Consider the following 15,831-nt stretch of genomic DNA (forward strand, 5'->3'; position numbering starts at 1 on the left):
GCTGAGGACAGCTCCTAGGCCATAGGTAGAGGCATCCATTTGTACCACAAACCTGCGGGTGAAATCAGGGGCCTGAATAACGGGGGAGTGGGATAGAGCGTATTTCAAGGCATTGAAAGACGTCTCGCAGTCAGGGGTCCAAGTGACCAGCTTGGGGAGTTTTTTCTTAGTGAGGTCTGTCAGGGGCTTTGCCAAGGCACTGTAATTGGGCACAAATTTCCAATAATATCCGCACGTACCCAGATAAGACATTACTTGTTTTTTGGTCTGCGAGGTGGGCCAGGTAGTAATAGCTTCCACCTTGCCAGTCTCAGGTTTAATGGTGCCTCCGCCTACCAGGTGTCCCAGGTAGCGGACTTCAATCATGCCCACCTGGCACTTTTCGGGTTTGATAGTCAGCCCGGCAAAGTGGATTTTCTCGAGGACCTGGGTCAGGTGGGTGAGATGCTCCTCCCACGTGTTGCTGAAGACAGCGATGTAATCGAGATAAGCCACCGCACAATGTTCCAACCCCCTCCAGCAAGTCATTCACCACTCGCTGAAAGGTGGCCGGGGCATTTTTCATGCCAAAGGGCATCACTAGAAACTCAAAAAGCCCAAAGGGGGTGATGAAGGCCGACCTTTCACAAGCTTCAGGGGTCAGGGGTATCTGCCAGTACCCTCGGCTCAGATCCATGACTGTTATAAACTGGGCTGCTGCCAGTTTGTCTAACAGTTCATCAATCCTGGGCATTGGATAGGCATCAAAGACCGTCACTGTATTTAACTTCCGGTAATCTACACAGAACCGGGTTGTCCGGTCCTTTTTTGGGACAAGGACGACAGGAGCAGCCCAGGCACTGTGGGATTTTTGGATAATGTTTAAGCCTAACATCTCCCCTACCTCTCGCTTCATATTCTCTAGGACTTTCTGGGTAATCCGGTAGGCCGACTGCTGAATTGGGCGGTGACTGCTGGTATCTACATGGTGCTCTGCCAAGTGTGTCCTACCTGGTTTCCCCGTAAAAAGATCCTGCTGCACAGAAAGGACTGCTGCAAGTTCACTTTGTTGCTCCCCGGTAAGCTGAGGGTTGATTTGTAAAGCTTGCATAGATCCGCAGCCCTTGCTGGCTGCCAGCAGATCAATCAGGAGATCCTCTTCTCCATTCTCGGGTAGGCTACACACTGGCAGGGCCCATGTAGCCCTGTCCTGGTGGGCTTTAAGCATATTCACATGGAAGGTCCTTTCCCTCTTTCCCCCGTCATTCAGGGCCACTACATATGTCACTTCATTCACCCGTTTTGTAACGGTATATGGCCCTTCCCAGGATGCCTGAAGTTTATTCTGGAGCATGGGAATCAGGGCCCACACCTTCTGCCCAATTTCATAAGCTCGTTCTCGGGCATGCCGGTCATACCATCTTTTTTGGTTGGCCTGGGCCTTGGTAAGATTCTCCCGGACCTGACAAACCAGAGTCTCCATTTTCTCATGGAGGGTTAACACGTAGTCCACCACGGATGTCCCGGCACCCGCAGTCTCTACCTCCCAGGCCTCACGAATGAGATCCAGGGGTCCATGGACCCGTCTCCCATACAGAAGCTCAAAGGGGGAGAAGCCTGTGGATGCCTGGGGTACCTCTCGGTATGCGAACAACAGGTAAGGGAGATAGCGTTCCCAGTCCCGGCCTTGGGTCTCCACAAACATCTTAAGCATCTGCTTTAGGGTTCTGTTAAAGCGTTCACAGAGACCGTTTGTTTGCGAATGGTCGGGGCTGGCAACTATATGCTCCACCTGCATTTTCTTGCACAAGCACTGCATCAAGTTAGACATGAATTGTCCCCCATGATCAGTGAGCATCTCCTGTGGGAACCCTACGCGAGAAAATATACCTAACAGAGCATCTGCCACTTTGTCTGTGCAGATGGAAGACAAAGCAACAGCCTCTGGGTATCGGGTGGCATAGTCTACCACAGTGAGTATAAAACTTTTGCCAGAAGAGCTGGGAATGGCCAAGGGTCCGATGATATCCACTGCCACCCTCTGGAAGGGCTCATCAATGATGGGCAGAGGGATCAGCGGAGCCTTACTTACATCCCCATGTTTTCCGTCTCGTTGGCAAGTAACACAGGAACGACAATAGTTGGCAATGTCCGTTCCCATGTTAGGCCAATAGAACCGGCAGGACAGCCTGGCTTTAGTTTTCCGTACCCCCAAATGCCCAGACCAGGGGACTTCATGAGCTACTCTGAGTAGCTGAGCCCGGTACCTTTGGGGTACAATCAACACCCTCTCAGCAACCTGTGATTGGCTGGGGTCAGGGAAAACCGGCTCTCTATATAGTTTCCCCTGTTCCCAGTAAACTTTTACCTTGTCAGACTCTCCAGGGGGCCTGGCGGCAGAGGCCCTTAGATCTTCCAAAGTGGCATCTGTAGCCAGGGCCTCCTCAAACTCCAAGTTTGTGGCGGGTGCCTGCTGCACCACCCAGGTAATTTCAGGGAGAGGAGGTGGGGGAGCGGTATCCCCCAGATGCTCCCCCTGGGCAATCAAGTTCCCCGTATCCTCCTCAGCAGCATTCTGGGCATTCTTCTGTCGAGTCACAACTGCTATGGAGGGTACAGGGGTGCCCTGGTCAATGGTACCTTTTAACTCAAGTATATCACCATCATCATTCATCTGGGAAGCCGGTGGGGGACAGACAGGTGTCTGTCCGGCGTTCCCCTCTGTGGAAAAAACATAGGCAAAACACAATGGTTCATCCCCAATCCTTGCCCAAAGTCCTCTTCCAAGGGTCCCTGGTCCACTGGCAGAGGGGGTGAGGCAGGGTCGGTGGGGGTAGAAGCAGGTTCATACTGGGAAGTCATGCGGCCCAAGTCAGTGCCCAGCAGCACGTTAGCAGGGATGGAGTCTGACAACCCCACTTCTCTCAGGCCGCACCATGCACCCCAGTCTAGGTACACACAAGCCATGGGGACAGTAGGGCTGACTCCCCCAATCCCTGTGACCATCATAGTCTTTCCGGGAAGGATGTCTTGGGGGGTCCACCAGCTCGGGACGCACAAGGGTCAGCTGTGCACCGGTATCCCGCAGCCGCACTGTAACCTTTTTTTCCGATTTTAACAGGTTGCAGGTTATCAGCATGGGGATTTGGCTGGGTGGCCACACAATACACGGCAGGGGGTGAACTGGAAGGTTTCCCCAGCGGCCCGGATTTCTTCTTGTCTGGGCAGGTGAGGCTGATATGGCCGGTCTTGTTGCACACATAGCTGTGCCGGACATCTATGGTTGCGGGTTTCCCGCCAGAGGGGTGGGTGTTTGCCCCAGCGAGCATTCGGTTGGCGGCAGGCAGGGGAGGAAAGCTGGACTTGGGGCTCTTCCAACTAGGACTCGGCTTGCGGTGGTTGGGCACCCTGCTTGTTACATACAGGTCAGCAAGCTCGGCGGTTGCCTCTGCTGTTTTGTCGCGTTAGGACAAATTGCTTGACCTCAGGGGGGCAGATGTGAAGTAGCTGGTCCTGGATGGTGAGGTCAGCAAGACCCTCAAAGGTGGTAATGTCCAGGCCCTTGACCCACTGGTTAAAGGCAGATCTCAGGCCACCCAGGACATCAGTGTAGCTGTCAGTAGGGCCAAGCTGCAGAGTCCTGAACCGTTTCCGATACATGTCAGGGGTGAGGTTGTAGCTTTTGATTATGGTCGCTTTGATTTTAGCATAGTCCCCATCACAGTCCATAGGCAGGTCAGCAAAAACATCCAGTGCCTTCCCTCTCAGGCCTGGAGTGAGATATTTTGCCCACTGGGTGTCGGGGAGCTGATACTTGCGACACACCTTTTCAAAGCTCCCGAAGAATCCATCAACCCCTGACCTCTCATCCATCACGGGGAACTTGTCAAAAGATGGCATTGGTTGACATACCTCTCTGGTTTCTGTGGGGGCTGATGATGCAATGCCCCGGTCAAGCCGCGCTAACTCCAGCTTCAGTTGGCGGTCAGTTTGGCGCTCTGCTGCTGCTCTCTCAGCTTGGCGCTCTGCGGCTTCCCTCTCAGCTTGGTGCTCGGTGGCTTTCTGGTACTCTAGGATGAGTTGCAAATGAAGTTCGGCATCCGAGTCACCTAGTTAGGCAGGCGAGCCCAGCCTGTATAGATGAGGGCAGTCCTTCTGAGGTGGTACTCTGCTCAGAGTTCTCACCTGCAGGAGAGGCAGGCCTTGGGTTTATCTCACAGACCAGCTGGGGAGGACTGCCATCTGGCTCGGTTATCATGCCTGTCCTCCCTTGATCATCCGCCTGCAGTGCACGTACAAGGAAGTCCTTTGTCCGGTCTGCTCCATCAATCCCTCTGAGCTGACAGAGATTGACTAGCGCTTCCTTCGTCATCCTCTGGTATGAAGTGGACATGATGCTGCACTTCTCCCAAATAAAAGATAGTAAAGAAAAACAAGAGGGGGTAGGGGAAACTGTCCTGTACGTATATGTTATGCTTCAAAACCAAAATAAATAACCTCAGCACGGTCAGCTCACCTGTACCCTGGCACTGTACTGCCAGCTGTTAGTGGAAGGTTTAATTGCTTAAACCCGGTACTAATGCTTTAAATTAAATCCCACCTGCTGCCACCAATCTGTCAGGATCTTGCCCGATTCCTCAGGTCGCAGTACCTGATCAGACCGGGATCCGGTATACAGTGTTCATTTTAGGACATGGTCAGATATCATAGTCAAGTATCAAAATAATGCCAATGTGACACCTGACCCTGATACCTGACCCTGATACCTGACTCTGACACCTGACACCTGACCCTGACACCTGACTCTGGTGCAGAGCACAGGGGGTGTTATAGAGCATTGCTCAGAATATTCAGCCCCGCCTCTGAGGGCTCGAATTGTTTATTTGCATATGAATCTCTGCATATCTCTGCAGCTATTTATCATACATAATCAGCATAATGAGCCCTACCAGGCAGTATGTATGGTCTAATAGGGTTGATTCTGGTGACAGAGCCTCTTTAAGTTCTTTTGGACACAGGGCGTACCTGTGTATTTCCGATCACCGCTGTGCCGCGGGCAGTGTTAGGAACGGTGCGCCTGCTGAAATCATTCAGAAGGCACCCTGTGACAATGCCGAGGGGGGGTCCTGTGACCCCCCCCCCCATACCGCCGATTGCTGCTAACCGCAGGTCAATTCAGACCTGCGGTTTGCCACATTTCCAGGTTATTCAGGTCTCCGGTGACCCGGAATAGGAGGGTGATCAGTGGTGTAATATACACCACCAATCACCCTCCGTAGATCCTGTGAGGTGGCGGCAGTGCAGTTTCTATGTAAAATTTCTCTCAGGGCGAGTGTCAAAAAAACTCCCCCCCCCCTGTCAAAAAAACTCTGCCCCCCCTTAAAACTGCTCGTTGAAATAAGTGTCTCCCCATTGTAAAAAATGTGTAACCACATTGTACGGACGGTCACAGTGACGCACTGTCCCACAGACTCAGGCTCTCACTCACAGCAGGCTTCTTTTTCAGCACTGCTCCAGGCGGGCGGTAACAGGCAGGCAGTGCGGGCAGCGGTGCTCACCTCACTCACTGTACGTCACGCGGCGCGCGACGTACAGCCGCCCGCAGAGCCTGCCTGTGGGGGACATTATTTTTAATAAGGATCACTATGGACATTATTTAGAATGGAGGCTGCTGTGGGTGTCATTATAACTGTATAATGTCTGATAGGCCTAGTCCTGAGTTATATTACCCTGCCCTGTATAATAATGTACCCTGATACCCCTTAGTTATATTACCCCAGCGGGGTAATATAACTAAGGGGTATCAGGGATGGGTACATTATTATACAGGGCATAGGCAGGGTAATATAACTCAGGACTAGGCCTATCAGACATTATACAGTTATAATGACACCCACAGCAGCCTCCATTCTAAATAATGTCCATAGTGATCCTTATTAAACTTAATGTCCCCCACAGTGACAGTGGCCCCCATTTTTATGTCTCCCACAGTGACAGTGGCCCCGCCCCCCATTGTAATTAATGCCCACCCCCCCACTGACCATCCACAGTGTCACTGTCCCCATTGTAAAAAAATTGTTTGTTTAATTTAACCACATTGCACCCGAGTCGACCTAATGTCCCGGATCCTCACAGCAGGCTTCTTTTCAGCAGCGGCGCTCACTCACTCACTGTACGTCACGCGCCTGCGCCGCCTAGTGGGAGGAGCAGGCGCGTGACGTCAGTAAGTGGACAGAGGACTCGGCACTCGGGCGCAGGTCAGGCGAGATCTCAGAGTGGGGGAGCCATGGGGGCGCACGGCACGAGAGTAAAAACAGGCAGAGAAACGACAAGATGGCGCCCCTGCCGGCGCCCCCCTTCTGACAGCGCCTGACCTGGAGATAACGTCCTGGAGCTCCACTGTTCCCGCCCACAGACTTCTGTGTGAGTAAGGAGAGAGGAGCCCTGTGTCGGTCCATCTGCATCCCACACGATCCGCCGCCATCCGTGGCCCCTGAGACCCCATAAAGTGTCATCTGGCATATAAACATTTAGGGAGAGCTTTAGGTTAGGCAGGGGTTATTTTTTGTGTGCAGCACCCGGATCTGAGGGTGTCTGGGGTCCCCAGCAACTTGTGCGACCCCCGTCCCCCCAGGGGTGCTGCAGCTTGCTTTTTTCTTTTTGTAGGTGCGCTGACTGTGGCCGGCACTCTTAGCTGTAAAAGAGCGCCTGGCCACTGTTAGCGCATCGCCCACCCCACCGCTGGTCAGCGAGTTTTTTGGCTGTGAGCAATTTTTCGGGGATTCTGTTAGGTTAGGGTGGGTTAGGGTAGGGTATACATAAAAACACACCGCCCCCCACACACACACTAAATAAAGTTTTACACACACACGCACTCCCCTTTAGCGTTCTAAGATGGCCCGCCGGATGTTCTCGGCCGAGGAGGCATACGCCCAGCTGCTCTCCGACTCCGAGAGCCCCAGTGAGGATGAGGATGACCCCACTTTCCTGTTGTCATCCTCCTCATCATCTAGTGATGATGATGAGCCCCAAGGCGACGGAGACGCCGCCAGGCGGAGCCAGGAGCCCCCCATGCCAGGAACCCTGTGGCCCACACTAGTATGAGCAGCCCTGGGGCTCATACTAGTTTTCCGGCCCACCAGGCAAATTCACCTGATCCCTCTACCGGTGAATTTGGCTGGAGTACCCCAGAGGATTTTGAGCCCTTGATTTCTGACTTTGTTGGCCAACCAGGAATCCAGACACAGTGGGCTTCACTGAATATGAAATTTTTTGGTTTTTTTCAGTGAACAATTTGTGAATCTGATGGGGGAGCAAACGAACTTGTTCACCCAACAGTTTATAGCCCAATTTCTCCCGAGTCAGAAAATACCTCATATGTGGATGTAGAGTGATCTGCGGGTGAAGTACGCGGCTCAGAAGAGAAAGAGCGCTATTGGGATTTTGGACAACCAAAATCACAATAGCGCTCCTTCTCTTCTGAGCCATGTAGTTCGCCCGCAGAGCACTTTACGTCCACATATGGGGTATGTCCTTACTCGGGAGAAATTGGGCTACGAATTTTGGGGCGCGTTTTCTCCTATTACCCCTTGTAAAAATGAAATAAAAGGGGCTACAGGAACATGTTAGTGTAAAAAAAGAGATTTTGAATTTTCTCCTCCACTTTGCAGCTATTCCTGTGAAGACTGTGAAATAAATTAAAATGGGGGAAGGGCAAGGGCGGACTGAGAACCCTCAGGGCCCCCGGGCAAAATAAATCAAGGGCCCCCTTACAGGCCCCACCCATGTTCTGCTGCAAGCCCCACCCTTGTCCCGCCTCCATGCCCCGCCTCCAGCCACACCCTACACAATCTTTAATAGGATTTCAAAGTTAAAGCGACACAAAAGGCACCCAGACCACTTCGGCTCATTGATGTGGTCTGGGTACAGTGTCCCTTTTGCAAATCGAGCTGCAATGTACTAGAGAAACTGCATTGTTTACGTTCCAGCAATAAGTCAGCCTCTAGTGGCCGGCAGCCACCTGAGGGCTTCCTGGATTAAAACAGACTTTTGGTCTGGTATCTGACGCTGGACGTCCTCACACCCTGCATGATGACCTCCAGGGTCAGATTTTTCCCCATAGGAAAGCATTGATTCAACCAGTCAGGTGGTCAGGAAGGTCTGTGAAACTTGGACGCTTGCAAGGTACACTGATCCTGAAAAGTCTCTTTTTGCAAAGTACTTGGCACACACGAACTCCACGGCGGACAGGCACTACCGAGAGAAAGTGCTGGATGACATCTGTCATGGTTACAAGCTGGTGAAGAGATCTTGTAGTAGTGATGAGGGCCGGACCCCATCTGCCGCTGCCCCCCAGGAGGAAATCAACATGGTGGAGAGGGAGATGAAATGTCTGCCCAACACATCAAGTAGCAGTGATTAATATGTATGTGTAAATGAAATAAACTATTTTTCTATCTCAAATGAAGTTGGCTCAAGGTCATCAGTTCCAGAGGCTGGGCATGATGATAGGCCTCTCCTGGTTCACAGAGGTGGTGTATCATGGCATGGGAGTCAAGTCTCGCACACCCCTTGGAAGAAGGGAAATAGGCCTCAGGGGGTGAACTGGGTGGTCTCATCCCACCAGCAGTTTCAGAGGCTGGGCATGATGATAGGCCTCTCCTGGTTCACAGAGGTGGTGTATCATGGCATGGGAGTCAAGTTTCGCACACCCCTTGGAAGAAGGGAAATAGGCCTCAGGGGGTCAACTGGGTGGTCGCACCCCAGCAGCAGTTCCAGGGGCTGGGCAGGACTGTTTGCCACACGCCGGTCTCAGAGGTGGTGTGACACAAAAGGGGGCCCCCCTTTCCAACACCTCGCGGGAGAAGGTAGAGAGGCTCCGGGGGGTGAACTGCTTGGGTGCATCCGACCAGCAGTTCCAGGGGCCTGGACATGATGATAGGCCTCTCCTGGTCCACAGAGATGGTGTATCATGGCATGGGAGTCAAGTCTCGCACATCCCTTGGAAGAAGGGAGATAGGCCTCGGGGGGAGAACTGGGTGGTCTCATCCCACCAGCAGTTCCAGAGGCTGGGCATGATAATAGGCCTCTCCTGGTCCACAGAGGTGGTGTGTCATGGCATGGGAGTCAAGTCTCGCACACCCCTTGGAAGAAGGGAGATAGGCCTCGGGGGGAGAACTGGGTGGTCTCATCCCACCAGCAGTTCCAGGGGCCTGGGCAGGAGTCCCCCACTCCTCCCTCTGGCAAAGAAGGTAGACTCTGTCGGTTTGAGCGAGAGAACCGCGAATGAGAGCGAACCTGGCCGTCGCACCCCAGCAGCAGTTCCAGGGGCTGGGCAGGACTGTTTGCCACACACCGGTCTCAGAGGTGGTGTGACACGAAAGGGGGACCCCCTTTCCAATACCTCGCGGAAGAAGGTAGATAGGCTCCGGGGGTGAACTGCTTGGGCGCATCCCACCAGCAGTTCCAGGGGCCTGGGCATGATGATTGGCCTCTCCTGGTCCACAGAGGTGGTGTATCATGGCATGGGAGTCAAGTCTCGCACACCCCTTGGAAGAAGGGAGATAGGCCCCGGGGGGCGAACTGGGTGGGCGCATCCCACCGGCAGTTCCAGGGGCCTGGGCAGGAGTCCCACACTCCTCCCTCTGGCAAAGAAGGTAGACTCTGTCGGTTTGAGCGATAGTACCGTGAATGAGAACGAATCTTACTGTCGAACCCGACCAGCAGTTCCAGAGGCTGGGCATGTTGAGTCGCCTCACCCCGGTCACAGAGGTGGTGTGACACGCGAGGGGGGCCCCTTTTCCAACACCTCCCGGAAGAAGGTAGAGAGACCCTGGGGGGTGGGTAGGGTGTTTTGATCCCACCATCAGTTCCATGACTTCCTAGCCCCCGAGGGGGCCGCTGGAGGTGGACTTCGATGGAGCGGGGATTTTGGAAATTTCTACCCAGGAAAGGAGCACCGTAGGCGGGTAAGAATTTCTGAATTTCACCCCCTGCCATCCCCGGAGGGAAGGCGGCACAGACAAGCTTGAGGGCTCACCTCAGAGCACAAGTCCCCCTCTACAAGCTCTGCAAGTCTCGGCTTCCTAGCCCCGAAGGGGGCCGAGAAGAAGGTAGAAAGGCTCCAGGGGGTGAACACTGTTTTCACATCCCACCAGCAGTTCCAGGGGCCTGGGTAGGAGTCCCCCACTCCTCCCCCCTGCTTTCTCCACCCTCGGATCTTCTTGTCTGTGTGAACCTCCTCCACCCTAGATCGATTTGGCATGTCGCGACCCGGCGGTTAGGGACCCTTGCTCGGCCGGACTTTGGAGTCTGTGGCGGCATATGGCGAGCGCGTCCCCTCTCCCTTCTAGCCCGGGTCCGACGCTGTGTGTCGCAGCGCTCGTGGCGGTCCCCTCATCTCGGAGCACAAGTCCCCCTCTACAAGCCCTTCAAGTCTCGGCTTCCTAGCCCCTAAGGGGGCCGAGAAGAAGGTAGAGAGGCTCCAGGGGAGTGAACTGTGTGGTCACATCCCACCAGCAGTTCCAGGGGCCTGGGTAGGAGTCGCCCACTCCTCCTGCCGGCACAGAGAAGCGTGTGGACTTTGTCATTTTTTTTCTTTTGGAGAGAGAGGGAGGACCATGACAAGGGGATGGAGTCGAGGGGCGCATCCCGCCAGCAGTTCCAGGGGCCCGGGCAGGAGTCATCCCCGGCCCTTTCTCCCCACGGGTAAGGGACTTGCGATTTGGAAGCGCACGACCGACGAGAGAGAACTCGGTGGGGTAATCCCGCCGGCAGTCCGATGGGGCCCGGGCAGGAGTCCCTCGCTCCTCCCGCTGGCAAGAGAAGGTAGAATTTCTCGGTTTGAGCGAGAGAACTGCGAATGAGAGCGAACCTGGCCGTCGCACCCCAGCAGCAGTTCCAGGGGCTGGGCAGGACGGCTTGCCACATGCCGGTCTCAGGGTGGTGTGACACGAAAGGGGGCCCCCCTTTCCAACACCTCTCAAAAGAAGGTAGAGAGGCCCCGGGGAGCGAACTGGGTGGGCGCATCCCACCGGCAGTTCCAGGGGCCTGGGCAGGAGTCCCCCACTCCTCCTGCCGGCAAGAGAAGGTAGACTTTGTCGGTTTGAGCGAGAGAACCGCGAATGAGAGCAAACCTGGCCGTCGCACCCCACCAGCATTTCCAGGGGCTGGGCAGATCGGCTTGCCACATGCCGGTCTCAGGGTGGTGTGACACGAAAGGGGGCCCCCCTTTCCAACACCTCGCGGAAGAAGGTAGAGAGGCCCTGGGAGGCGAACTGGGTGGGCGCATCCCACTGGCAGTTCCAGGGGCCTTGGCAAAAGTCCCCCACTCCTCCCGCCGGCAAGAGAAGGTAGACTTTGTCGGTTTGAGCGAGAGAACCGCGAATGAGAGCGAACCTGGCCGTCGCACCCCACCAGCAGTTCCAGGGGCTGGGCAGATTGGCTTGCCACATGCCGGTCTCAGGGTGGTGTGACACGAAAGGGGGCCCCCCTTTGCAAAACCTCGCGGAAGAAGGTAGAGAGGCCCCGGGGAGCGAACTGGGTGGGCGGATCCCACTGACAGTTCCAGGGGCCTGGGCAGGAGTCCTCCACTCCTCCCGCCGGCAAGAGAAGGTAGACTTTGTCGCTTTGAGCGAGAGAACCGCGAATGAGAGCGAACCTGGTCGTCGAACCCCACCAGCAGTTCCAGGGGCTGGGCAGATCGGCTTGCCACATGCCGGTCTCAGGGTGGTGTGACACGAAAGGGGGCCCCCCTTTCCAACACCTCGCGGAAGAAGGTAGAGAGGCCCCAGGGAGCGAACTGGGTGGGCGCATCCCACTGGCAGTTCCAGGGGCCTGGGCAGGAGTCCCCCACTCCTCCCGCCGGCAAGAGAAGGTAGACTTTGTCGGTTTGAGCGAGAGAACCACGAATGAGAGCAAACCTGGCCGTCGCACCCCACCAGCAGTTCCAGGGGTTGGGCAGATCGGCTTGCCACATTCCGATCTCAGGGTGGTGTGACACGAAAGGGGGCCCCCCTTTCCAACACCTCGCGGAAGAAGGTAGAGAGGCCCCGGGAGGCGAACTGGGTGGGCGCATCCCACTGGCAGTTCCAGGGGCCTGGGCAGGAGTCCCACACTCCTCCCGCCGGCAGAGAAGGTATCATTTGATGGTTTAAGTGAGAGAACCGTGAATGAGAGCAAACCTGGCCGTCGCACCCCAGCAGCAGTTCCAGGGGCTGGGCAGGACGGCTTGCCACATGCCAGTCTCAGAGGTGGTGTGACACGAAAGGGGACCCCCCTTTCCAACACCTCACGGAAGAAGGTAGAGAGGCCCCGGGGGGCAAACTGGGTGGGTGCACCCCACCAGCAGTTCCAGGGGCCTGGGAAGGAGTCCCCCACTCCTCCCCCTGCTTTTTCCACCCTCGATCGATTTGGCGTGTTGTGACCCGGCGGGTAGGGACCCTCGCTCGGCCGGACTTTGGAGTCTGTGTCGGCATATGGCGAGCGTGTCCCCTCTCCCTTCTAGCCCGGGTTTGACGCTGTGTGTTGCGGCGCTCGTGGTGGTCCCCTCATCCATGCAACCCGCTAACCAGCTCCTGCTGGTGGTGGGTGCTTGGGGGGATCCTCTCTGGCTGTCCTGTTAAGCTCACTCCGAACGGGCAGAAAAAGGTGTCTGAAGTCGTGCGGTCTCACCACGGGAGGACCTCCTGGGCCTAAGGGATGTGTGGGTTGTATACCCTCCGCTGATCCCCAGTCACCCGATTTATTTCGGGCCTAAGGGATGTGTGGGGTATCTGCCCTCTGCCTCTCCCCAGTAACCCGAGTCGTTCCATCCCTGTGGTGTGCCCCGTGCGGCGGCACATCTTCTCTGCGGTCGATACCTGAACATCCGAACGGGCAGAAAAATGTGTTTGAAACCGTGCGGTCTCACCACGGGAGGGCCTTCTGGGCCTAAGGGATACGTGGGTTGTATGCCTTCCGCCGCTCCCCAGTCACCCGATTTGCCTCGGGCCTAAGGGATGCGTGGGGTGTCTGCCCTCTGTCACTCCCCAGTAACCCGGTTTGTTCTGTCTCTGTGGCATTCCCCGTGCGGCGGAGGCGCGTTTTCTGTGCAGTCGACAACCGGACACCCGGGCTGGCAGAAAAATGTGTCTGACGTTGCGTGGTCTCACCATGGGAGGACCTTCCGGGGCCTAAGGGAATGTGTCGGTTGTATGCCCTTCCGCTGCTCCCCAGTCAACCGATTTGTTTTGGGCCTACGGGATGCGTGGGGTGTCTTGCGGCTGACACTCCCCAGTAACCTCGGTTTTTCAGTTCCTGTGGTGTTCTCCATGTGGCTGCGGCACATTATCTCTGCGGTCGACATCCGTAAACCCGGACTCCCAGATTTATTTTTTCTAAAGTCGTGTGGTCTCGCCATGGGAGGACCTTCAAGGGCCTAAGGGATTGCGTGGGTTGTATGCTCTCCGCCGCTCCCCAGTCACCCGAGTTGTTTCGGGCCTAAGGGATGCGTGGGGTGTCTGCCCACTCTCCAGTAACCCGAGTCGATCCATGTCCGCGGTGTTTCCCGTGCGGCGGCAGAACATCTTCTCTGCTGACGGGTTCCTCGCTGGCTGGCTGGTGCAGCCGTGCGATCCACTTTTTGGCGACCCACGGCGGGGTGAACCCGCGCCTTCCGAGCGACCTCGCCTGCGGGGGCTGGCCGCCCGGGCCGTGGGATCACCGGCGCCGCATATAGCCCTGCGTTTTGCCAGAGAAGAGAGACTACAGGGTTGAAGCGGGTAGACAAGGAGCCCGAGAGGCAGGCGACCCGTCCCCGGGCCTCGGCCCTGGGGGCTTCTTCTCCTCCTCAGCCACCTCCTTCCCTCTCATCCCCACCGCCGTCGTCTGCTCCTTTGCTCTCAGCGGCTAGGAGGGGAGGAAGAGGGCCGCGCTCGGTTGTGCGCGCGCCCTTCAGGGGCTGGCGGTCAGACTCCGGATCTTTCCGTCCGCCTCCTCCTCCCTCTCAGCACCGGGGGGCGGTTTCTCCGGGAAACCCCCTCCTTGCTCCGTCGGCTACCTGGTTGATCCTGCTAGTAGCATATGCTTGTCTCAAAGATTAAGCCATGCACGTGTAAGTACGCACGGACGGTACAGTGAAACTCATAATGGCTCATTAAATCAGTTATGGTTCCTTTGATCTCTCCAACCGAATTACCACTTGGATAACTGTGGTAATTCTAGAGCTAATACATGATGACGAGCGCTGACCCCCAGGGATGCGTGCATTTATCAGACCAAAACCAATCCGGGGGCCCGGGCGCGGCGGGGCCCGCGGGCGGGGGTGGTCTCGGCTTCCCCGATTTCCGCCAGCCGCCGCTCTCCCCGGCCGCTTTGGTGACTCTAGATAACCTCGGGCCGATCGCACGTCTCCATTCGGATGTCTGCCCTATCAACTTTCGATGGTACTTTTTGCGCCTACCATGGTGACCACGGGAAACGGGGAATCAGGGTTTGATTCTGGAGAGGGAGCCTGAGAAACGGCTACCACATCCGAGGAAGGCAGCAGGCGCGCAAATTACACACTCCCGACTCGGGGAGGTAGTGACGAAAAATAACAATACAGGACTCTTTCGAGGCCCTGTAATTGGAATGAGTACACTTTAAATCCTTTAACGAGGATCTATTGGAGGGCAAGTCTGGTGCCAGCAGCCACAGTGAGAGGAGGTGTGTCTGCTGAGCTCTCTGAACCTCCACAGCACAGGCCTCTCTGGGGAGTTTCCTAACATCTGCTCCCCAGGAGGAGTTCCAGACTTGTGGGGAGTTTTTTCCACCTCTCCCCAGCCCAGGCCCTGCCTCTCCCTAGGGAGCTGGTAGGGACCTGGGCCATGAGCTCACGCTCAGGCAAGGCCCAGGATCCTGCTTCCCGGGGTAGGCCGGCGGGGAGTAGGGGAGGTGAACTACCGGCCTCAGCATCATCATCATCATCATCATCAGCCTCCCTGGGGCCTGGAAGATCTGGCAGGTATGAAGTCTGTGGAGCCCCTGCAACCCCAGGGAGTGAAAAGAGCTCCACAGAAGCCATGTCCATCTGCGGCAAGAGAGGGGTGAGTGCTCCTGGAGGGAAGCCAGGGCCAGCGGTCGCTGGGTGGGGCGAGATGAAGCCCGGTGAGCCAGCTACCACCTTTGGCTCCCGCATCCTGGCATACCTCAGGGAGTACGAGGACCTTGGTAAGACCTTGAAAGGGCTCCGGGAGGAGCTGAAGGTGCAGAGGTTCAAGGCGGACAGAGCCTCTAGAAGCCGTCGCCCGGAGATCTCCGCCAGAATTAAAAAACTCAAGGCAGAGGTAACCAAGCTGGAAGAGAGGAGGGCTTGCATCCTTTCAAATGGTGGGCTTTTCCAGGAAAAACTCCTGAATGAGGCGCGGTTTGCAGAGATGGCGGGTGGCAAAAAAACGGAGATGGAAATATCGGATGCAGAGGGGGAGGAGGAATCCGGGGCCAGGAGGACCTCGTCTGTCGGGTCTTCGTTGCTGCCGGAGCAAGTCAGCCTGTCCCCCACTAGCTCAGATGATGAGGACACTGACGGTGAGAGCAGTGGTGTAGGGGGGCAGCTGATGGAGCAGATTAGAATGCTGGAGTCCCCAAGGGTGCACATGGACAACATGGTCTTTGGGGACGAATTGTTGACAGACGAGGCTGGTCCCAAGAGGGGAAGGACAAAGGAAAAGAAGAAGAAAGACAGTGTGGGTGAGACCAAAATGATTTTCGTCCCTTACCAAATGCGCTCTGGGCCGGCTGCAAAGTCGGCTCAGGGCGCAGACCCCGTCAACCTCCCAGTCCCGGTCTCTGAAGTGGGATCGGGACGTAGAGGCGGGGAGAGCAAAAGACTTA

At 56.1% G+C, this 15,831-nt stretch overlaps 1 protein-coding gene across 1 annotated transcript; it reads right to left on the bottom strand.

Moving 5' to 3' along the window:
- Positions 1-2,984: 2,984 nt before the first annotated feature.
- LOC121008780 lies at positions 2,985-4,372 on the bottom strand. The gene is given in 3 exon segments (XM_040441474.1): positions 2,985-3,438; positions 3,440-4,092; positions 4,094-4,372. Coding segments are annotated over 3 exon segments (1,386 nt in total).
- Positions 4,373-15,831: the final 11,459 nt, after the last annotated feature.

This window comes from Bufo bufo, chromosome 7 (genome assembly GCF_905171765.1).
Source record: "Bufo bufo chromosome 7, aBufBuf1.1, whole genome shotgun sequence".
NCBI classification, from domain to species: domain Eukaryota; kingdom Metazoa; phylum Chordata; class Amphibia; order Anura; family Bufonidae; genus Bufo; species Bufo bufo.